The sequence below is a fragment of the Salvelinus fontinalis genome, chromosome 24 (assembly GCF_029448725.1).
Source record: "Salvelinus fontinalis isolate EN_2023a chromosome 24, ASM2944872v1, whole genome shotgun sequence".
Lineage (NCBI taxonomy): Eukaryota > Metazoa > Chordata > Actinopteri > Salmoniformes > Salmonidae > Salvelinus > Salvelinus fontinalis.
The window spans coordinates 29,174,312-29,198,610 of record NC_074688.1 but is presented as its reverse complement, the minus strand read 5'-3'; the positions used below and the strand labels follow the sequence as shown (position 1 = coordinate 29,198,610).

Genomic DNA, 24,299 nt, shown 5'->3' with positions numbered 1-24,299 from the left:
CTTCCTTGCATCAGACTCACTAACAGGAGGGAGAGAGGAGGGACAAAGGGAAGTCGGAGAGAGGAGGAAGAGAGGACAAGAAGGAGGGAGGTCTTGCAACTTAACTAACCTGTGTAGTAGCAGTGGTCTGTATCTTCTTAACCTCCTTTCCTTCGTCTGACCTCTCTGTGTCTGAGGTGTTCCTGACTGCATCTGACCCACTACCTTTCCCACCAGCCAAGGGCTCGCCCGCCTCCGACAACCCAGACCCTCCAGCCCTAGCTCCAACCCTGGTCTCTGTGAACTCTGACCCCTTAGAGCAGGCCTCTTCCCTGGGCATGGAGGTGACGACACCCAGGGTGGTCTGGAGCTTCAACCTCTCCTCCTCCAGGATGCTGCTGATCGGACCACCAGGACTGACCATGCCGACTATGCCGACGGTCCCCAGCTCGGAGCTGCCAGTCATGTGGTCCAGCAGGCCCAGGTCATGGCTGTGGCCCAGGTGCAAAGGGGACTCGGGGTCTGGATCAGGGTTAGAACCAGGACTTGGCAGGACCAGGGGCTCTTCCTGTTGAGTTCAGTTCTGTTTAGTTAACTTGCACATAACAAAACACAAGCAGAAGAAAATAAAGATGAACTAACCTGGCCAAACAGGAAGCTGCTGTTGCTTGGGAGACTGTCCTTGTCGTCATCAGCAAGGGTGATGAGGGGACCAGTGTTGTGGTTGTCGGGCGCGACGGCGACAGTTGCGTTAGGGACCAGTACTCCACTTGCAGCGCTGCTGCTCAGCTTCTCTACAGCAGCACAGTAAACGTTGTCCAATAGGGAGTCCACCTGGACCAACGTCCCGCCCCTGTCCTCAGAGACAACACCCCCAGCCACACCCACTGCCACGCCCAGCGGCTCTGGAGACAGGTCCAGGTCATCCAGCTTCACCTCTGTGGCTTCCACCTGGGGAGAGGGATGGATTGATTGATTAGCTGATTGATGGATTGATTGATTAACTGACTGACTGATTGATTTTAAGAGTCTACTTGCAAGAACTGTGATATGTGGTGTTTTTTTCCAACTAAACTTAGTTGAATGCACTGACTGGAAGTTGCTCTGGATAAGAGCATCTGCTAAATTCATCACCTGTAAAAACTATGAAAACAGATGGAGACACCATACCTTTTCAGCCTTGATGTCCACCAACAGGTCATGAACCTCCACTCTGACCCCTGACCCCGTCCTCCCTGTCCCCCCGAGCCCCCCCTCCTCCCTTGTCTTCCCCTCTGACAGTGTGTTCCGGGGGTGGCCGGGGGTCTCGGGGTAGTCGGCCTCGCTCTCCGGGGTCTGTGTCTGGGAGTCTGTCTCTCTGATCTCCATGTTCCCCTGGATGCCCCCGGCCTGGAGGTCCTGCAGGCCTGAGATAGTGCTGACCAGACCCTTCCTCCCCTTCTTAATGTTCTCCTCTTCCTGACGCTGGTAGTCCTCATACATCTTAGCCAGGTACTCCTTATGGGCCTCGTATGTTACCTACAGTATAGAACAAACATTATCAATAATATTATCTAGAATGAATCACCTATAATTAATAATCAAGCTCATCTCAGCCAGGTACTCCATATGTGCCTCGTGTAGGTTACCATATAGAGAGGGAGAGACATGATCAATAACTTCATCAAAAGTAGTGCACTATATGCCATTTGGGATGCAGACAGCCACTGAGTCTTACCTTGGAGTGAGCGATGGAGAGTGTATCCACCCAGACCCTCCAACCTCCCCACTCATACTTGATGGCATGGTAGAGCAGGATCCTGAAGAGGCTATAGACCATCTCCATCATCTTCTGTTCCTCTGGGTTTTTAGGGTTGATATAGCCCAGACTGAACATCCAGTCCTGCCATACTGAACACTGCAGCAGACACCTAGAACAATAATATATACTACTACTAACTATGTAATAGTGTGTGTGTGTGTGTGTGTGTGTGTGTGTGTGTGTGTGTGTGTGTGTGTGTGTGTGTGTGTGTGTGTGTGTGTGTGTGTGTGTGTGTGTGTGTGTGTGTGTGTGTGTGTGTGTGTGTGTGTGTGTGTGTGTGTGTGTGTGTGTGTGTGTGTGTGTGTGTGTGTGTGTGTGTGTGTGTGTGTGTGTGTGTGTGTGTGTGTGTGTGTGTGCGAGCTTGCGTGCATGTCCATGCATGTCCGCACCGTCGGTTTTCGCGGCTGTTGCTGAACAGTTTGATCATGTCTGAGAGGAAGAGACGTCGAACCTCCATCAGCTCAACACTGGGGGACGAGCTCTTCAACAGGGTCGCTACTACCTTAAGGATCACTGGAACACACACACGCCTTTGCTAAGTCTGCACTTTAAAGAAAGTTTGACTTGACTACAATAACATTCAGAGGGATAGCAGACAGACTTACTGGGGTTCTGTATCTTGATTGTAGAGTCTGGTTCAGGGTGGGGTTTGTGGACGACCTGGGTACACACCTGCTCTGTCAGGATCTGATGGGAAGAACACAGACAATCACTAAATAGGGAATAGGGTGTAATTTGGGATGTACCAAGGTAGTCTCTGCTTCTAACAGGACAGTGGGGTGGACATAATGAGGTTAGAGGAGATTATCAGCACGAGGCTATAACCATCCCTGATCCCCACTGCCACAAGATCTACAGGTCACGGATTGGCCTGTTCAGCCATCTCAGGACCCATGGCCAGCCAGACTCACAACGCAACCCGGAGCCGTGACACCTGGAGGGAAATCATACTCGACTACGAGAGATCCCTGAAGAAGAAGTGTGTGTGTGTGTGCAGTTATAGAGAAGTTAGAGAGAAGAATGTACCTCGTACAGCGCGTTGTAGATGGTCACTGACACAGTATTAGTGTGAAGCATCAGCCTCTCCCCCAAGAGAGTGAAGAGACTGTGTGTGTGCATGATCTCAACCTTCCTTCTGTGGACAGAAACACACACACACAGTAACCCTGTTAGAAGTCCCTGGATGACAGATTTACGCTTCAGACAATACTTATTTTAAGAGAAGAAGAGAAGAGGGGAGAACAGAAGAAGATAAGAAGGGAGAAGAAGGGAGAACAGAAGAGGGGAGAAGAGAAGAAGATAATGTCTTTCATAGATCCAGACCTCTCTTGGGGACAGTCTTTCATGGAGGGAGGGAGGGAGGGAGGGAGGGAGGGATAATAACTCACTTGTGTCCCAGGTGTTTGAGAAAGTATCCTAGGACTTTGAGGGACTGGACTCTGATGCTCTCAGTCTTCGAGCCCAGCAGCTTGTAGATCACCCTGGAACAGGACAGGAGACATATGAGTCACATGTAGACAGGTTAATGATTGTGTCCCCTATGGGCTCTGGTCATAGTGCACTATAAAGGGAATGGAGTGGTGGGACGCAGACAATGAAACCAGGCTGAACTAGTCAGGTGTGCAGGGAAAGACCTCCCTGTCTGTGCTGAGAGTCTGTGTGTCGGAGTGACGACTAAATTATTTTCCTGATCAAAACTGAGCCATTCCATTTCCTACAGTGAAGATTCTGAGAACTCCGCAGGAGTCAGTGGCTGATATACATGTATATTTCATAGAATACACAGGGCATACAGTATGTTTGATCATCAGTGTCTGAAATAAAAATGAATATGTTAATATCATAACATTTCTATGTAGATTTCTTCTTACAGAATATGTGAATTATTCAACAGGTATCATGTAGATTCACAACACTGGCTCCAGTGTTAGAGATGTGATGTTATTACATGCATTTTGTGCATCAACAGCAAGGGGGCTTTGTTCCCCAAGGGCTGTGTGTGTGTGTGTGTGTGTGTGTGTGTGTGTGTGTGTGTGTGTGTGTGTGTGTGTGTGTGTGTGTGCACGCGTGTGTGTGTGCGCGTGTGTGTGTGTGTACCGTATGCCGTTTCTCTGGTCGAAAGCTGGAATCATGGAGGCTGGGTGTTCTGACATCAGAGCCACTACCAGCTGAAGAACATCATGGATATTATCATCCTAGAGAGAGAGAGAGAGAGAGAGAGAGAGAGAGAGAGAGAGAGAGAGAGAGAGAGAGAGAGAGAGAGAGAGAGAGAGAGAGAGAGACAGGGGAATTGGAAAAAGAAAGAAAGAGAGAGGGGGGTGAGAGATAGAGAGGGATAGAGAAAGGGAGACAGGGAGAGAGATAGAGAGATTATAGCTCCATACAGTAGAGCATCATCAATGGACAGATCTCTCAATCCTATACAACTAAAGCTCCTGAGTGGTGCAGTGGTCTAAGACACTGCATCTCAGTGCAAGAGTCCCTGGTTCGAAACCAGGCTAAATCACATCCGGCCGTGATTGGGAAGGAGGTGCAAAGTTGGCCCAGTGTATTCAGGGTTTGGCCAGGATAGGATGTCATTGTAATGAAGAATTTGTTCTTAACTAACTTGCCAAGTTAAATAATGGTAAAACATGATTTTATTTTTTTAACAGTACAGAACCATGGGGACTTGAATCTCACCTCATGCATGGTTAGCAGGTAGTTCAGGATACTCTGCAGCTCATCCTCCTTCACGCCTCGGTCCTAAGAAATTACACACGTTTTCACACTGACCAAAGAAACAATGTGTTCCTACTATTAACAGAAACAGATGGGAAACTGCCTTAGATTGCTTAATGATCACTGGCAGGTCTGCTATATACTGTAGCTAACGCCAGAGTGTTTGTATGCCAGTATCCAGGAGATAAACGTAGGCATGAGCTATGCTGTTAATGGATAATAATTCTCATTTTGGAACCAGTTGACACATGCTGGTTTGTGAGATGACTATAATATTGCAGCACGTTCAGTGTTTGTTCCCCAGTCTCCTGTTGTTGTTAACAGTGATGTAAAGTTTAAACACTTCTGATGAGGAACCAGACTCTCTGCAGGAACAGATTGGAAGTTAATTGTTGTTTGAGCTGTGTGTGTGTATGTGTATGTGTATGTGTATGTGTATGTGTGTGTGTGTGTGTGTGTGTGTGTGTGTGTGTGTGTGTGTGTGTGTGTGTGTGTGTGTGTGTGTGTGTGTGTGTGCGTGCGTGCGTGCGTGCGTGCGTGCGTGCGTGCGTGCGTGCGTGCGTGCGTGCGTGCGTGCGTGCGTGCGTGCGTGCGTGCGTGCGCGCGTGTGTGCAGTACCTTGAGGATGAGTTGTTTGAGGAACAGCAACATGAAAGCCCTGAGAGAGATGATCTCCTGCTGGGTGGGCCTTGGACCATCTGAGGACAAACACAGACCGAATCACTGGGATCAGTAACGTGCACACACACATACACACACACACGTCTGATGTTGACTTCACATCTCAGAGACAATCCATCGCTATCAGAAATCTACAGAGCGCAGTACAAGTCACTGCCAAACCCAGATGACTGACCAGATATGAGATATGACACGTTACAGACGGTTGGTTATTGATTACAGCTGCAGCCCAGCACTGTGCTCAGGACTCGGTGGTCCCGTTCTGTGAGCTTGTGTGGCCTACCACTTCGAGGCTGAGCCGTTGATGCTCCTACATGTTTCCACTTCACAATAACAGCACTTACAGTTGACCGGGGCAGCTCTAGCAGGGCAGAAATTTGGCACCAACTGACTTGTTGGAAAGGTGGCATCCTATGACGGTGCCACATTGAAAGTTACTGAGCTCTTCAGTAAGGCCATTCTACTGCCAATGTTTGTCTATGGAGATTGCATGGCTGTGTGCTGGATTTTATACATCTGTCAGCAACGGTTGTGGCTGAAATAGCCGAATCCACTCATTTGAAAGGTTGTCAACATACTGTTCTACATATAGTGTACGTGGACAGGTTTCTGCCACAGAGAGATCAATAACACCAAGCTTTCATTTACACAAGACATATGAGAATGTATCTCCCAGAGTGAGGATAGTCCTCTGCTGTCAGACACAATGTAACACAACATCTGACTGTCCTGTTTCCCCTCAGAAATCAATGGAACCCTTCAACACAGGCTTCCTCAGCTCCTTGTCAGACTGATTAATAGAAAGCCATCTGAGAACACAGTACAGGGACAGAACAAGTGGCTAGATAACAGCATCCTTAACAACACAGCTGCATCCACATGCTGCATCCAACTTAATCACAACCAATTACATTCATGGACTGTTGATCCTCAGGCTCTCATTGGTTGGTTCAGTCAACCTGCCCCAAGCGTATTGGGCAGGAGGAGGATAAGGTTCACTTTATTGATAAATGATTTATGTTTGTGTTATTAATGCAGAAATCCACTTTCTCCTCCTCGCTACAGTGAGTCAGTGTGACTCGACTGGTAATTAATCCATAGCAATCATGACAGCGTGCTTCCTACACACATCCTATTATAGAGACTTAGGAAATTGAACTAATTTTACTTTCACCCTTGGCTTGGTTCAGATAAAGCAGGCAGTAATAGCTTTGGATAATATTTCACAGGGTTGATCAATACTCTATGTTTTGTGAGGATACACAGGTTCTCAGCCATGTGCAAGATGAGACAATATTGTCTGTGTCCAAAATGGCACCCTAATCCTTATAGTGCCCTATAGGGCTCTGGTCAAAGTAGTGCACTACGTAGGAAATAGGGTGCCATTTGGAATTTAGAAAATATTGTTACGGCTCTTATCCAAATGGATCAGTTCCAGACGCTGGGAGTGTGACCTGAAATTAGAAATGTGACTTCAGAGGATGTGACTACATAAGAGGAACAGGACCAACAGACTGTGTGTCTAACAGAATAACTCAGAGAGAGACAGAGCAAGAGAGCGAGAACGAGAGAGAGAGTGCAAGGGCGAGAGAGAGAGAGATTGTGTGTGTGCGAGCACATGTTAGGGATTGAGAGAAATTGAGCCTGCACTGCAGTGGCTGTGTGTGAGAGGTTGATGCATTGGTTTAATTTGATGGCTCTCTATTTACAGACTCCCAGAGAAACCAGCAGCAACATTTCCAAAGACAAAGTGTTCCTGCGTCCCAAATGGCACCTTATTACCTACATTCCCTACATAGTCCACTACTTTTTACCTAGGGGCCCTGGTCAAAAGTAATGGACTATATAGGGAATAGGGTGCCATTTGGGTTGTAGCCAGAGTGTACCTGCAGCAGCAGCTCCGTTCCAACCACCATCTCTTTGTTCTTATAATTGAACACTTGATTATCTACTAGCTCTCTCCCTATCTCCCTTTCCCTTTATCTCTCCCCCCCATTCCCTATCTCCCTTTCCCTTTATCTCTCTCCCTCTCCCCCCATTCCCTATCTCCCTTTCCCTTTATCTCTCTCCCTCTCCCCCCCATTCCCTATCTCCCTTTCCCTTTATCTCTCTCCCTCTCCCCTCCATTCCCTATCTCCCTTTCCCTTTATCTCTCTCCCTCTCCCCCCATTCCCTCTCTCCCTATCTACAGGCAACACCACAGTGCTCCGAGACAAAGGAAAAGCAGATCTAATGGAACTAGAAGGATCATAACAACCTCCAGGTTCTACGAACCTCCACAAACAGAACATGGCTACTAACCTCAAAACAGAACATGGCTACTAACCTCAACAAACAGAACATAGCTATATACCTCAACAAACAGAACATGGCTACTAACCTCAACAAACAGAACATGGCTACTAACCTCAACAAACAGAACATGGCTACTAACCTCAACAAACAGAACATGGCTACTAACCTCAACAAACAGAACATGGCTACTAACCTCAACAAAAAGAACATGGCTACTAACCTCAACAAAAAGAACATGGCTACTAACCTCAACAAACCGAACATGGCTACTAACCTCAACAAACAGAACATGGCTACTAACCTCAACAAACCGAACATGGCTACTAACCTCAACAAACAGAACATGGCTACTAACCTCAACAAACAGAACATGGCTACTAACCTCAACAAACAGAACATGGCTACTAACCTCAACAAACCGAACATGGCTACTAACCTCAACAAACAGAACATGGCTACTAACCTCAACAAACCGAACATGGCTACTAACCTCAACAAACCGAACATGGCTACTAACCTCAACAAACCGAACATGGCTACTAACCTCAACAAACCGAACATGGCTACTAACCTCAACAAACAGAACATGGCTACTAACCTCAACAAACAGAACATGGCTACTAACCTCAACAAACCGAACATGGCTACTAACCTCAACAAACCGAACATGGCTACTAACCTCAACAAACCGAACATGGCTACTAACCTCAACAAACCGAACATGGCTACTAACCTCAACAAACAGAACATGGCTACTAACCTCAACAAACAGAACATGGCTACTAACCTCAACAAACAGAACATGGCTACTAACCTCAACAAACAGAACATGGCTACTAACCTCAACAAACAGAACATGGCTACTAACCTCAACAAATAGAACATGGTTACTAACCTCAACAAACAGAACATGGCTACTAACCTCAACAAACAGAACATGGCTACTAACCTCAACAAACAGAACATGGCTACTAACCTCAACAAACAGAACATAGCTATATACCTCAACAAACCGAACATGGCTACTAACCTCAACAAACAGAACATAGCTATATACCTCAACAAACAGAACATAACTACTAACCTCAACAAACAGAACATGGCTACTAACCTCAACAAATAGAACATGGTTACTAACCTCAACAAACAGAACATGGCTACTAACCTCAACAAACAGAACATGGCTACTAACCTCAACAAACAGAACATGGCTACTAACCTCAACAAATAGAACATGGCTACTAACCTCAACAAACAGAACATGGCTACTAACCTCAACAAACAGAACATGGCTACTAACCTCAACAAACAGAACATGGCTACTAACCTCAACAAACAGAACATGGCTACTAACCTCAACAAACAGAACATGGCTACTAACCTCAACAAACCGAACATGGCTACTAACCTCAACAAACCGAACATGGCTACTAACCTCAACAAACCGAACATGGCTACTAACCTCAACAAACCGAACATGGCTACTAACCTCAACAAACCGAACATGGCTACTAACCTCAACAAACCGAACATGGCTACTAACCTCAACAAACCGAACATGGCTACTAACCTCAACAAACCGAACATGGCTACTAACCTCAACAAACCGAACATGGCTACTAACCTCAACAAACAGAACATGGCTACTAACCTCAACAAACAGAACATGGCTACTAACCTCAACAAACAGAACATGGCTACTAACCTCAACAAACCGAACATGGCTACTAACCTCAACAAACCGAACATGGCTACTAACCTCAACAAACCGAACATGGCTACTAACCTCAACAAACCGAACATGGCTACTAACCTCAACAAACAGAACATGGCTACTAACCTCAACAAACAGAACATGGCTACTAACCTCAACAAACAGAACATGGCTACTAACCTCAACAAACAGAACATGGCTACTAACCTCAACAAACAGAACATGGCTACTAACCTCAACAAACAGAACATAACTACTAACCTCAACAAACAGAACATGGCTACTAACCTCAACAAATAGAACATGGTTACTAACCTCAACAAACAGAACATGGCTACTAACCTCAACAAACAGAACATGGCTACTAACCTCAACAAACAGAACATGGCTACTAACCTCAACAAATAGAACATGGCTACTAACCTCAACAAACAGAACATGGCTACTAACCTCAACAAACAGAACATGGCTACTAACCTCAACAAACAGAACATGGCTACTAACCTCAACAAACAGAACATGGCTACTAACCTCAACAAACAGAACATGGCTACTAACCTCAACAAACAGAACATGGCTACTAACCTCAACAAACCGAACATGGCTACTAACCTCAACAAACCGAACATGGCTACTAACCTCAACAAACCGAACATGGCTACTAACCTCAACAAACCGAACATGGCTACTAACCTCAACAAACCGAACATGGCTACTAACCTCAACAAACCGAACATGGCTACTAACCTCAACAAACCGAACATGGCTACTAACCTCAACAAACCGAACATGGCTACTAACCTCAACAAACAGAACATGGCTACTAACCTCAACAAACAGAACATGGCTACTAACCTCAACAAACAGAACATGGCTACTAACCTCAACAAACCGAACATGGCTACTAACCTCAACAAACCGAACATGGCTACTAACCTCAACAAACCGAACATGGCTACTAACCTCAACAAACCGAACATGGCTACTAACCTCAACAAACAGAACATGGCTACTAACCTCAACAAACAGAACATGGCTACTAACCTCAACAAACAGAACATGGCTACTAACCTCAACAAACAGAACATGGCTACTAACCTCAACAAACAGAACATGGCTACTAACCTCAACAAACAGAACATGGCTACTAACCTCAACAAACCGAACATGGCTACTAACCTCAACAAACAGAACATGGCTACTAACCTCAACAAACAGAACATGGCTACTAACCTCAACAAACCGAACATGGCTACTAACCTCAACAAACCGAACATGGCTACTAACCTCAACAAACAGAACATAGCTACCAACCTCAACAAATATCTTATACACTAGTATTGACTCACTGTTTTTGCAACACATACTAAAGCAAAACAGGCCATGACGTTAGTAAGAACAACCAAAACAAGCAATCTATAACACAATATCTATTATTCATCAACATCAGTAAAAACAAAAAAACAAAACTACCCAGAATGTCCAAACCCTCCCCAGGTCAGAATAGAAACGTAGAAGAACGTTCCAGAGCTGTCTATATATAACTCTCCCTACCACAGACAAACACACTCAGTATCCTACTTCACATAGATCTGTACTGTAGCTCTGCTCAATATTTCATATAGGACTAGTCTGTAGCTCTGGCAACATTCTCCAGCCTACTGCTGATTAATGGTCATGGTATTTGTTGTTTTCTGGGCTTCATGAGAAATCACTAACCATGTGAACTCTGTCAATAGAGGCTAAGCTGCTGCATCAACTATTCATTACACAGTTAATACACATTTACTTCCTCTGTGGAATAAACTGCACTTCTCTCCTGTGGTTACGTCCGAATGGCACCCTATTCCTTACATAGTGCACTACTTTTGCCTGGAGCCCTTATAGGATGCCATTGAGACAAAGACCAGGGTCATCAGCACTGTTCTAACCTGACCTGTAGGATACATACAGTACTGCTTCCAATCATATACTGTAGGCCTGTATCAGAACCTGGCCCTCGGAGCCTTCTGAATAGTTTCAGAGAGAAAAAGCTGAGAGAGGAAGATGACATGACAGTTCAGGGGGATTTTGACTTCCAACACAGCAGACAGCCGCCTCATGGCAGCCTGTTACTACACAGAGAGGAGATGCCTGTCATCTCTGGACCTGTGGTGTGTGAGTGGTGTGTGTGTGTGTGTTTACCCAGTCCTTTTGGTGTAATGCCACTGCTGGCCTCAGGGTTGCAGGTCCAGTAGTAGTACTTCAGACTGTGCATCAGCTGCAGCACAGTCCCAATACGACGGATGGTGTTGTAGATGGTTGCCGTGCCGATAAACTCTGCAGACAGGTATGTGTACAGAGAGAGCTGGACCTGAGGGGAGAGTACCCACACGCATGAATGCGCGCACACACACACAAACAAACAAACCATGAACCTATACCCAGTGATTCTACATGAATATCGCTATCAGGTAATCATTTATAACTCACTCCAGGCTGCTCAAGGTATTCAATTAAGGCTGTGAACTGAATTAAAGAGGTTCAAGCTGAGCTGAGCCCATCACCCTCCATGCAGGTGTAGAACAGAGAGCGAGACATGCTGCTGTGGCTCACCATACATCACACTCGTTAGAACACACTATAACAGCCTCCTCTCATCACCCCCCTCTCCTCTCTCTCCATCTCTCCACTCTGTTCAGGCTCATTAATACAGCCTCTGTAATTAGCAATAGACTGGACAATAATCCTACACAGTCCCTCTACAGTTTTTATTCCATCTAACGGAGAGGAGATATCTAAAAGCTCTCTCTCTCTCTCTCTCTTCTGATCCGACTCATCCACTTATTCACGGGTAATTATGTGTTTTCACTCTTTAACTTCAATACTTCTCAGGGTTGAGGAGCTGATTGTGACAGCTGGCAGTAAACCTGAGTCAGTGCTGCAGTCTTCAATACAGAGGAGAAAATATCCACTAATATCAGGACCCTGTTGTCTTACATAATGGATCATGGTAGAAGTGAGTAATGCTCTAAACAGTCTTCAGTGAGTCAGAACTCAGGTGGGTTACCATGGAACCAGATTGGGTGGGGATGGAGCTTACCATGGCGGGGGTGTCGGGCAGGGCCTACCTTGGCGGGGGTGTGTATCCAGATGGCTGCGTTGAACAGGATGTGGTCACAGAGCTGTTTGAGGAGTGGCGCTCCATGGGTTAACCCATCCAGGTACTTAGCGAAGGACAGGAACTGTTCCAGGACAGCACGCGTGATGTGGACCCTGGAGGACTGGAGGCACAGGGAATGGTCAGACCACTGGATCCTCAATCAATCAATCAACCAAGTCAACCAATCAATCAATCAATCAATAATATAATAAGCCAACCTTAGAGTTGAATAGAGGGTTCACTTGCCTGTTTTAGCATGGGCAGTGCCATCGAGGAGTTTCACCATTTTGAAGTAATCAACTGGGATGTATAGACATTTCACCAAAAAAGCAAAGTTTGAGAGCATTTGACTGAGCATCCAGGAGTCTTTCTATTGTTGTCTGTCAAAATGTCTCCTGACCAGGTACAGGTAGTCTCTCCTAATATTCTAGCTGTGGTATAAACAGATCTAAACCAGATGGTAGGATGGTGTGAGTGAGTGAGTGAGTGAGTGAGTGAGTGAGTGAGTGAGTGAGTGAGTGAGTGAGTGAGTGAGTGAGTGAGTGAGTGAGTGAGTGAGTGAGTGAGTGAGTGAGTGAGTGAGTGAGTGAGTGAGTGAGTGAGTGAGTGAGTGAGTGAGTGAGTGAGTGAGTGAGTGAGTGAGTGAGTGAGTGAGTGAGAGAGAGAGAGAGAGAGAGAGAGAGCGAGAGAGAGAGAGAGAGAGAGAGAGAGAGAGAGAAAGTGCTTCCCCCGTCTGGCCCCTGTTACAGCCACCTGTTCCTGGCCCTGAGATCTGGGCTCTGCTGGACTCTGATGGATAGATGTCAGGATGCTACAGGACAGTCTGTCTGCATCCAAAGAGGCCCCATAGGGCTCTGGTCAAAATAAGTACACTATGTTGGGAATAGGATGGCATTTTGGCCACGGCCTGACAGCGGCTGGCTGGGGAAGCAGTGAGACTACATACCCTTCAAAACACAAAGTGGAATCTCTTCCTCACCTCTGTGCCTCTCTGCTCTGTTCTTTTATCTCTAGTTTGATCTTATCAGTCCGATGGCTACTGGGCTCCATGTTTCAAACAGCATTACAGAGTCCGTCTGACTGGCTAATGCCCTGTTGTGTCCCTGTCTGTTTCAGAACCATGGATCTAATTCTGGTCCTTTTCTGATATCCTTTGACTGAGAGTGAGGAGCAAAGAGGCTTTTGAACTACAGAGTATTAAGGGACATTGGTTGAAAGATATCAATCTATAAATAACTGTCATCAGCTGTTGCCTGGCACACCATAGAAAGTAAGAACGGGTCAACTTAAAATGCACTCTACTCCCTATATAGTGCACTACCTTTTGACCAGAGCTCTATTAGGCCAAACCAAACCCTGTAGATTTGGTCAAATGTAGTGCACTATATGGGGAATAGCATGCCATTTGAGGTACAAGGTATGATGTATTGATTTAATTGATTGATTTTGATTGATTGATTGAAATGATTGGATCATTAAAAACCCATATAGACACAACATCAAAGCAAAGCAGTACATACATTCAAAACTATGGAAGATGACAAAGAGCCTTATCTCCAGTGTGCTTTATGGTTTAGGTTAGAGTTTCTACCTTCTCCAGCAGAAACCCGATTACAAGGAATCCTTTCCCTCCCAGCATCTGTTCCTGCATCGCCACCGAGCTCTTCAACAGGTCAACGAGGAACACCAGGAGGGTGGCACTGGAACACACATACACACAGGTTTATAAGGATATGGACATACATCAGGAGGTGTGAAGGAGTGCTAACATAAAAAGCCAAATGTGTCAAAATATAGATAAATTGCTCCTCTACTGTGCAATACCATCATTATATCACACACTACGGTGGTCCTGGGGCGTCTGTGTCTCAGTAGTGTAGATTCGCCTTTACCATCTCTAGGTGAACCTTGTTCCTCTGATATCCTACCAGTCAGGTAGTCGAAAGGGAAAATTATATAAGGCAGCAGCAGAATTGGAGATAGGCAGAGAGACAGACAGAGGATAGGCTAATTCAAGGTCATCTTCTGAGGAAGTCAGCAATCACCTAGAGACTGTATATCCTAACCCCCCAGCTCCCAGCCTCATCTCCTAGCCCCAGACTCATCTCCTAGGCCCAGACTCCTCTCCTGGCCCCAGCCTTCTCTCCTTGCCCCAGCTCCCTGCCTCATGTCCTAGCCCCAGACTCCTCTCCTAGCCCCTGCTCCCAGCCTCATCTCCTAGCCCCAGCCTTTTCTCCTATCCCTAGCTCCCAGCCTCATCTCCTAGCCCCAGCCTTCTCTCCTAGTTCCAGCCTTCCCTCCTAGCCCCAGCCTCATCTCCTAGTTCCAGCCTTCTCTCCTAGCCCCAGCCTTCTCTCCTAGCCCCAGCCTTCTCTCCTAGCTCCAGCCTCAGCCTCATCTCCTAGCTCCAACCTCAGCCTCATCTCCTAGCCCCAGCCTTCTCTCCTACCCCCAGCCTTCTCTCCTAGCCCCAGCCTTCTCTCCTAGCTCCAGCCTCAGCCTCATCTCCTAGCCATAGCCTTCTCTCCTACCCCCAGCCTTCTCTCCTAGCTCCAGCCTCAGCCTCATCTCCTAGCCCCAGCCTTCTCTCCTACCCCCAGCCTTCTCTCCTAGCCCTAGCCCCAGCCTCATCTCCTAGACCCAGCCTTCTCTCCTAGCCCCAGCCTAGTCTCCTAGCCCCTGCTCCAAACCTCATATTGTAGCCCCAGCCCATCTCCTAGTCCTTTTATCAGTCTCTAATCCCAAAGACATAGTGTCCTCTGAGAAGAAGTGGAGGGGCTGTTTACTGCTGCATTGGGGTCAGTTACTGTCTTCGTAGTGGGTCCCTCAGTTAAAGCCTGTCCTGGCAGAGTGACTGTGTCTTGGCAGTATGACAGAGGCTCTCTCTGACACTCGCTAATCCGCTTTCCTCCCATCCTCCAGAGGGACTCTCTCCAGGCCCAGACAAATCACAAGGACACAGTGATGAGCACACAGCTCTGCAGGACAAGAGCCCGTGTAGTGGGGAGAGATGATGACCTTCTTAGACTATGGATACAGACTACGTCTGCAACTGGCTGGCGCCAGCACACCGTGTTGTCAATCATGATTAATGGCATTAATTCAATTCAACAGGCTTTATTGGCATGGGAAACATTTGTTTGCATTGCCAAAGCAAGTGAAATAGATAATAAACAAAAGTGAAATAAACAATAAAAAATGAACAGTAAACATTACACTCACAGAAGTTTCAAAGGAATAGAGACATTTCAAATGTCATATTATGTCTATATACAGTGTTGTAACAATGTGCAAATGGTTAAAGTACAAAAGGGGAAATAAAAAACATAAATATGGGTTGTATTTACAATGGTGTTTGTTCTTCATTGGTTGCCCTTTTCTTGTAGCAACAGTTCACAAATCTTGTTGCTGTTATGGCACACTGTGGAATTTCACCCAACAGACATGTGAGTTTATCAAAATTGGACTTCGAATTCTTTGTGGGTCTGTGTAATCTGATGGAAATACTGTATGTGTCTCTAATATGGTCATACTGTCAGGTTTTGGCCAGGACTGTTCAGGTTTTGGTCACTAGATGTCCCCATTGCACCTTTTTTGTACCTTTTGTTTTTCCTTGCTCTAATTATTGTTTGCACCTGTGTGTCGTTCCCTTGTTTGTATTTAAACCCTGTGTGTTCCTCAGTTCCTTGCTCAGTGTTTGTATGTTAGCACCCAGCCCCAGCCCAAGCCTTGTTCTGAACATATGATTCTCTTATTGGATTTTCCAGAGGTTCTCTGGTTTAGTTCTTGTGTATTTTTGAGTAGTCTTTTGAGGTTTGTTTTTCCCTGCTTTTTTTCCCACTTTGTGGAGTTTCTTTGTATTTTGGAGGATATCCATTTTGTGCTTCTTGGCTTTATGTTTGGACATTGTGGATTTAGATTCTTTGCCTGAAGATTTTGTTCTTTAATTAAACCACCATCTCTAGTACTGCTGTGTCTGCCTCATCTTCTGGGTTCTGACGATTATTAGTGACTGTTTCTCGCACCGGGTCCTGACACATACATTTGGCAGGAGGTTAGGAAGTGAAGCTCAGTGTCCACCTCATTGTGGGTAGTGTGCACACACTGCCTTCTCTTGGTGCGGCAGGTAGCCTAGTGGTTAGAGCATTGGGCCAGTAACTGGAATGTTGCTGGATTGAATCCCTGATCTGACAAGGTAAAAATCTGTCGTTCTGCCCCTAAGCAAGGCAGTTAACCCCCGGGCGCCGAAGACATGGATGTCAATTAAGGCAGCCCCCCGCACCTTTCTGATTCAGAGAAAACACATTTCAGTTGAATACATTCATTTGGACAACTCACTAGGTATCCCTCTTAAGAGCCAGGTCTGCCTATGGCGGCTTCTCTCAATAGCAAGGCTATGCTCAATGAGTCTGTACATAGTCAAAGCTTTCCTTAATTTTTGGGGTTAGTCACAGTGGTCAGGTATTCTGCCACTATGTACTCACTGTTTAGGGCCAAATAGCATTCCATGTTGCTCTGTTTTATTGGTAAATTCTTTCCAAAGTATCAAGTAATTATATTTTTGTCATGATTTTGTTGGGTCTAATTGTGTTTCTGTCCTGGGGCTCTGTGGGGTCTGTTTATGTTTGTGAACAGAGCCCCAAGAACAGCTTGCTAAAGGGGACTCTTCTCTAAGTTAATCTGTCTGTATGTGATGGCTTTGTTATGGAAGGTTTGGGAATTGCTTCCTTTTAGGTGGTTGTAGAATCACTTTTTCCACATTTTGTTATGTTACAGCCTTATTCTAAAATTGATTAAATCGTTTTTTCCCTCAATCTACACACAATACCCCATAATGACAAAGCAAAAACAGGTTTGTAGAAATTTTTGCAAATGTATGACACTACTATGTATGACACTTGGCACACCTGTATTTGGGGAGTTTCTCCCAATCTTCTCCGCAGATCCTCTCAAGCTCTATCAGGTTGGATGGGGAGCGTTACTGCACAGCTATTTTCAGGTTTCTCCAGAGATGTTCAATCGGGTTCAAGTCCGGGATCTGGCTGGGACACTCAAAGACATTCAGAGATTTGTCCCGAAGCCACTCCTGCATTATTTTGGCTGTGTGCTTAGGGTTGTTGTCCAGATGGAAGGTGAACCTTCGCCCCAGTCTGAGCTCCTGAGGGCTCTGGGGCAGGTTTTCATCAAGGATCTCTCTGTACTTTGCTCTGTTCATCTTTCCCTCGATCCTGACTAGTCTCCCAGTCCCTGCTGCTGAAAAACATCCCCACCGCATGATGCTGCCACCACCATGCGTCACCGTAGGGATGGTATTAGCCAGGTGATGAGCGGTGTCTGGTTTCCTCCAGACGTGACGCTTGGCATTCAGGCCAAAGAGTTCAATCTTGGTTTCATCAGACCAGAGAATCTTGTTTCTCATGGTCTGAGAGTGCTTTAGGCACCTTTTGGCAAACTCCAAGTGGGCTGTCATGTGCCTTTTACTGAGGAGTGGCTTCCGTCTGGCCACTCTACCATAAATGCCTGATTGGTTGAGTGATGCAGAGATGGTTGTCCTGGAAAGTTCTCCCATCTCCACAGAAGAACTCTGGACCTCTGTCAGAGTGACCACTGGGTTCTTGGTCACCTCCCTGACCAAGGCCCCTCTCCCCCGATTGCTCAGTTTGGCCAGGCGGCCAGCTCTAGGAAGAGTCTTGGTGGTTCCACACTTCTTCCATTTAACAATGATGGAGGCCACTGTGTTCTTGGGGACCTTCAATGCTGCCAAAAAAATGTGGTACCCTTTTCAAGATCTGTACCTCGACACAATCCTGTCTCAGAGTTCTACGGACAATTCCTTCGAGCTACATTTGCAAACATTTCTATAAACCTGTTTTCACTTTGTCATTATGGGGTATTGTGTGTAGATTGATCTGGAATTATTTTTATTCAATCCATTTTAGAATAAGCCTGTGGAAAAAGTGAAAGGGTCTGAATACTTTCCAAATGCACTGTATATGTTGAAGAGGGTGGGGCTCAAGCTGCATCCCTGTCTCACCCCACAGCCCTCTGGAAAGAAATGTGTCTTTTTTGCAAATTTTAACTGCACACTTGTTGTTTGTGTACATGGATTTTATAATGTTGTATGTTTTACCCCCAACACCGATTTTCATCAATTTGTATAGCAGACCCTCATGGCAAATTGAGTCAAAAGCTTTTTTTAAATTGCCTTTGTTTTGGTTTGTTTGTTAGTCTATTAGGGTTTGCAGGGTGAATACGTGGTCTGTCGTATGGTAATTTGGTAAAAAGCTCATTTGACATTTGCTCAGTACATTGTTTTCACTGAGGAAATCTGCTATTAATGATAATGCAGAGGATTTTCCCAAGGTTGCTGTTGACGCATATCCCCCGGCAGTTATTGGGGTCAAATTTGTCTCCCCTTTTATGTATTGGGGTGATTAGTCCTTGGTTCCAAATATTGGGAAAGATGCCAGAGCTGAGGATGATGTTAAAGAGTTTAAGTATAGCCAATTGGAATTTGTGGTCTGTATATCTTATCATTTCCTTTCGGATACCATCAACACCACAGGACTTTTTGGTTTGGAGGGTTTGTATTTTGTTCTGTAGTGTATTCAATTTAGAGAAATAACCATGTTTTACCATTTCAAATAGTGAGGTGCATCCTTGCTCGCACCTTCAACCCTGGGCAGGACATTCCCATGAAGTACAGGAGAAGCGATGAAAGCGATTAAAATTGGACCTGACCTTGTATTATTATCATGTTTGGAGAGCTCAAAGAGTTGAACAGTTTGATATGTCTTGTTGTACTGTACATGTTCTGATTTAATGTATTTTCAGAAAGACTGGTCAGAATTGTATGATTGACTGATCGCTTATCAGATAAAAGGGAAAAGGGAGGGGGATACCTAGTCAGTTGCCCAACTGAACGCCTTCAACTGAAATGTGTTTTCCACATTTAACCCAACCCCTCTGAATCAGAGAAGTGCAGGGTGCTGCCTTAATCGACATCCACGTCTTCGGCGCCCAGGGAAAGGTGGGTTAACTGCCTTGCTCAGGGGCAGAACGACAGATTTTTACCTTGTCAGCTCTTGGATTCGACCCAGCAACCTTTCGGTTACTGGGCAGCTTCCTGGTGCCCTGTCGTTACACTAACATTTACGAGTTTGATAATTAGATTAGAATCCGGTTGTGATGTTCTTCCTTTTGTTTTCCCCCAGAAAAGTGCAAAGAAATGTTAATTTATGTGATTTTCTGTTTTACCAAGGATAAAAGATCGGAGTCTCTTTTGGTTCATCGAGGCCTTGTTTGCAAGCTCAATGTGTGTACAGGCACACATTAGACTTTTTCCCTCAGAGGTTATTCTAAAAGACTCATATAAGCGCGTAAGTTTGTAAGACATTTACCCTTTTTTATTCTGTATAATGTATTTCATGTATACTGTAATTGAGTGTTAATTCATTAGTCACTAATACATCTGTTAGTTGATTTAAATAATTGCATTCCTCATTTATAGAGTAACTGTTTGATTTAATTTACGTTCACAATTTAGTAGGACAATCTGGAAATCTTAAATTTACAGAGTTAATTGTAGAGTTAATCACACATCACATATCATATGTTTGGGTCCTAACTTTGCATCCCTGCGTTAAGGTTAAGTCATCAGTTAGTTTAGTGGTAGACTCACTGGAATAGGCAGTCACTCAGAGTTCACTAGCTGGCTTGGCTGGGCTGGAACACTACCCATCAGGCTTAACCCAGGGCAGGGCTGGGACTACACTACCCAGTAGGCTTAGCCCTGGCTGCACCAGATAGAGGGCCAGAGGCAGAGCAGAGCCTGACTCAGAGCTGCTGTGTGTGTTTATCCCCAGTGTGGTCTCTGTCACTGAGCTAAATCAGGATTATGGCTGAGCTCTGATTGGAGCAGGGCTCATTGGAGCGCTCTGATAAGGACAACACTGGACCTTCAGGACAAGGATCAGCAGGATGGGGTAAATTAGAAAGTTCCTTCTCAACATTCTCATAGTAGAAGACTCAGACACTTACTTGAAGATGTCAGAAACTTCATGCACTCACCAGACGGTAGTCTCCAGCTGGGTCTCATGGTGCTGGTAGTTGTGCTGGGCATTGGGTTGATGGTAGTCCAGCTGGGAGAAGAGAGGGAACAGCACCTGGATCCCTCCTATTGAGTGGATAGCACTGTGGATGGAGTGGGTCACTATGGCCTTCACATCCTACCACGGAACAATACAGTGTTAGTTTACTGTAACTTCATTAGACGTATATACAGTAATAAGGACATGGGGTGAGACGAACCTGTTTTATAAGGACATGGGGTGAGACTTACAGTTACCGGTCAAATATATTGGCACCCTTGCACGATTCACTATTTCTTGTAAAATTTGTTGAAATTGAAAAAACTTTGATAAAAATTATATCATTTTTAAAAAGAGAAAACCGATAATTGTGCTCCATTGCACTAAATTGTAAAGTACAAAGGTGCCAATATATTTGACAGCATCTGTACCTGGATAAGGACATGTAGTGAAACTAACCTGTAGCATGAGGGCGTGGGGTGAGTGGACGAAGATGGAGGCGTTCTCCTTGGGTGATGACTCCAGGCAGAGCTGGGCGTCTGTAGCCTTGGCGTTGTAGGTGAAGGAGATGGAGCTGGCCAGCTTCCCATCATACAGGACCTGCTTATGGTGCTCCGCCAGGTGGATGTCACTCTCCGACTTAAACTTAAACGTACTCTACAGAGAGGGGAGGAATAGAGAGACAGACAGAGAGAGGGAGAGAGGGAGAGAGACCGAGAGAGGGAGAAGAGAAAGAGAGATGGGAGAAAGGCAGAGAGAGATAGGGACAGACGGAGAAGTGAGAAGTGATAAGGTATTGTATCATGACAGCTCATTCTTCTACTAAACTGGAGGTGCCATCCATACCTCAGCAGCAGTAGCAGTAGTGTCATATTTATATATTAATGGAACATGTTGCTGATCGATAACAGAGTCACTCAGTCTTAATGTAACCAATCCATTAAGGATGGCAAGTGAGAGAGGAGCTCAATTAATCAATGCATCGTCAATTGGTATGTTATTAATCAGTAAATCAGGAAAGTCCTCTCAACGGAGGAGTGAATAATGAATGAACGGCCACAGACATAGAGGAGTGATGAGAGCGAAGGCACATCCCTCTTCTAGCTACAGACATGATGATTCAGATGGAGAGAGATGAGGCCTACACTGAAATAGATGAGACGTACACTGAACTGAAATAGTGGAACTTCTCTCTCATGAAGAGGTGTAGATAGCTGAGATACACTGTACCAGGCTCAGTAGACCAGACACACACTGGGGCTATTATGATCCCATATCCGCTAGTTAACAACCTCCTGGGGCCTGGTAGAGTAAGGCTCAGTCTGCAGGCCTCTACAGCCAGCTTCTCTCTGTCAACTCCACTATTACATGCAGACAGGACATACTAATAAAACCCAGCAACAACGGAAGTGGGTGTCTCCTATACCCTGTTAGACTGCCCTGTCTGTCGGTGTCTCCTATACCCTGTTAGACTGCCCTGTCTGTCGGTGTCTCCTATACCCTGTTAGACTGCCCTGTCTGTCGGTGTCTCCTATACCCTGTTAGACTGCCCTGTCTGTCGGTGTCTCCTATACCCTGTTAGACTGCCCTGTCTGTCGGTGTCTCCTATTCCCTGTTAGACTGCCCTGTCTGTCGGTGTCTCCTATACCCTGTTAGACTGCCCTGTCTGTCGGTGTCTCCTATACCCTGTTAGACTGCCCTGTCTGTCGGTGTCTCCTATACCCTGTTAGACTGCCCTGTCTGTCGGTGTCTCCTATACCCTGTTAGACTGCCCTGTCTGTCGGTGTCTCCTATACCCTGTTAGACTGCCCTGTCTGTCGGTGTCTCCTATACCCTGTTAGACTGCCCTGTCTGTCGGTGTCTCCTATTCCCTGTTAGACTGCCCTGTCTGTTGGTGTCTCCTGACAGACTGAATGAGACAGGCTATGACTAACTATGGTCCCAACCTACACTGGATCAACGACAGACACAGCGTTCAAGTATGTCTGGGTCTGTTCAACAGTCCAAACCATAGTTTCAGAGGTAGCCTGGGAACAAAACACTGTGCATTAGGTCTATACAGTGTTAGAACACATGACACATGCAAACAAAGCACTTTGGATAGAGACACCAGGTAGCAGGGAACTGTGGCAAGCAGCATTGATTTCACAGATTTATATGTATAGCTGACGTTGTGCATGTACCATTAAAGTTATTCATATCCTGAGCTAACCTATCAGCAACCTAATTCAGTCAGCCCAGTACATACCTTATAGCCTGCTCCCAGCTGATGAATGGCAAATATCTGAGCTGGGTTGAGAGCCTCAGAGAACACATAGATGGCCCCCAGCTGACCACAGAATACCCTGTTAGCATCAGCTGTCTCTGACGAACCCAGGAAGCACTTATCATAACTCTGTAGAGGGAGAGGAGAGGGTCAGTACACGAGCACACAGAGCAGGGGGTTTATCATAGGTCTGTAGCGGGAGAGGGAGGAGAGAGAGAGAGAGAGAGAGAGAGAGAGAGAGAGGGGAGAGGAGAGGATCAGGGTTGTACAGGAACACAGAGAGAGAAAAATAGGGTTCATCATAGCTCTGTAAAATGATACAAAGAAGGATATATTTATAACGTTCAAACATAAACCACAATGACCAAACTTTCTCTCTATATATGGCTCTGGGAAATGGTTAGGGCCATTATACGGACACTGAGACAGAGATGAGAGGATAGGGTCATGTCTTTTAAATCCTCCAGCAGACTCAGAGAGGTTACAACATCATCCAAACTTCAAAGACAGCTGAGCATCAGAGCAATTAACAGACAAAAAAACTGATAACAGCTTTTGAATGGGCAAATAGGATAATTATGAGAGCGCATGATTTACAGGGCCTCTAATAGATTGCCACTCAGAGAAAAAGGAAGGCTGGCAGACACTTAGGTTCTGCATTCCAAATGGCACCCTATTCTGTATGTAGTGCACTACCTTTGACCATAGCCCATAGTGTGTGTGTTTGCCCTTATAAACATGTACGTGTAGCCCCTGCCGTGTGTTATAATAATATCCACTACACACACCCCATCCATCCCTAACACTGTAGATAGCACCATCCCTAACTCTGTAGATAGCACCATCCCTAACTCTGTAGATAGCACCATCCCTAACTCTGTAGATAGCACCATCCCTAACTCTGTAGATAGCACCATCCCTAACTCTGTAGATAGCACCATCCCTAACTCTGTAGATAGCACCATCCCTAACTCTGTAGATAGCACCATCCCTAACTCTGTAGATAGCACCATCCCTAACTCTGTAGATAGCACCATCCCTAACTCTGTAGATAGCACCATCCCTAACTCTGTAGATAGCACCATCCCTAACTCTGTAGATAGCACCATCCCTAACTCTGTAGATAGCACCATCCCTAACTCTGTAGATAGCACCATCCCTAACTCTGTAGATAGCACCATCCCTAACTCTGTAGATAGCACCATCCCTAACTCTGTAGATAGCACCATCCCTAACTCTGTAGATAGCACCATCCCTAACTCTGTAGATAGCACCATCCCTAACTCTGTAGATAGCACCATCCCTAACTCTGTAGATAGCACCATCCCTAACTCTGTAGATAACAGCCTTCATCTTTCTCCTACATTACATGAAGCTATTCTCTCAATTTGTCATCCTCCCTTCCTGTCTCTTCTTCTACGGCCTTCCTCTCTTCAAACATCTCCCTGATAAATGGTTATTCAAATGGGAGCTTTGAAAAATGCAGCTCTGCTCCCAAGAGTAAACTCTGTCACAGCGCTGAAACTCAATGAGCACCACAGAGGATTTATGCATCTCTGGCATGTGCCCCAAATGGCACCCTATTCCCTATATAGTGCACTACTTTTGAC

At 45.6% G+C, this 24,299-nt stretch overlaps 1 protein-coding gene across 10 annotated transcripts in view; it reads right to left on the bottom strand.

The window, feature by feature from the left end:
- The window catches only part of LOC129822249 (neurobeachin-like), a 318,368-nt gene that overhangs the window by 226,096 nt on the left and 67,973 nt on the right, over positions 1-24,299 (bottom strand). For all 10 annotated transcript variants that reach the window (XM_055880368.1, XM_055880366.1, XM_055880362.1 and 7 more), the window contains 17 exons: positions 22,672-22,818; positions 20,883-21,080; positions 20,404-20,561; positions 13,925-14,033; positions 12,302-12,454; positions 11,376-11,544; positions 5,120-5,199; positions 4,463-4,525; positions 3,878-3,975; positions 3,169-3,261; positions 2,807-2,915; positions 2,386-2,467; positions 2,170-2,293; positions 1,697-1,889; positions 1,150-1,497; positions 622-930; positions 110-547 (listed from right to left, as the gene is read on the bottom strand). In XM_055880368.1, coding sequence (XP_055736343.1) covers positions 110-547; positions 622-930; positions 1,150-1,497; positions 1,697-1,889; positions 2,170-2,293; positions 2,386-2,467; positions 2,807-2,915; positions 3,169-3,261; positions 3,878-3,975; positions 4,463-4,525; positions 5,120-5,199; positions 11,376-11,544; positions 12,302-12,454; positions 13,925-14,033; positions 20,404-20,561; positions 20,883-21,080; positions 22,672-22,818 — 2,871 coding nt within the window. The remainder of the gene's footprint in view (positions 1-109; positions 548-621; positions 931-1,149; positions 1,498-1,696; positions 1,890-2,169; positions 2,294-2,385; positions 2,468-2,806; positions 2,916-3,168; positions 3,262-3,877; positions 3,976-4,462; positions 4,526-5,119; positions 5,200-11,375; positions 11,545-12,301; positions 12,455-13,924; positions 14,034-20,403; positions 20,562-20,882; positions 21,081-22,671; positions 22,819-24,299) is intronic.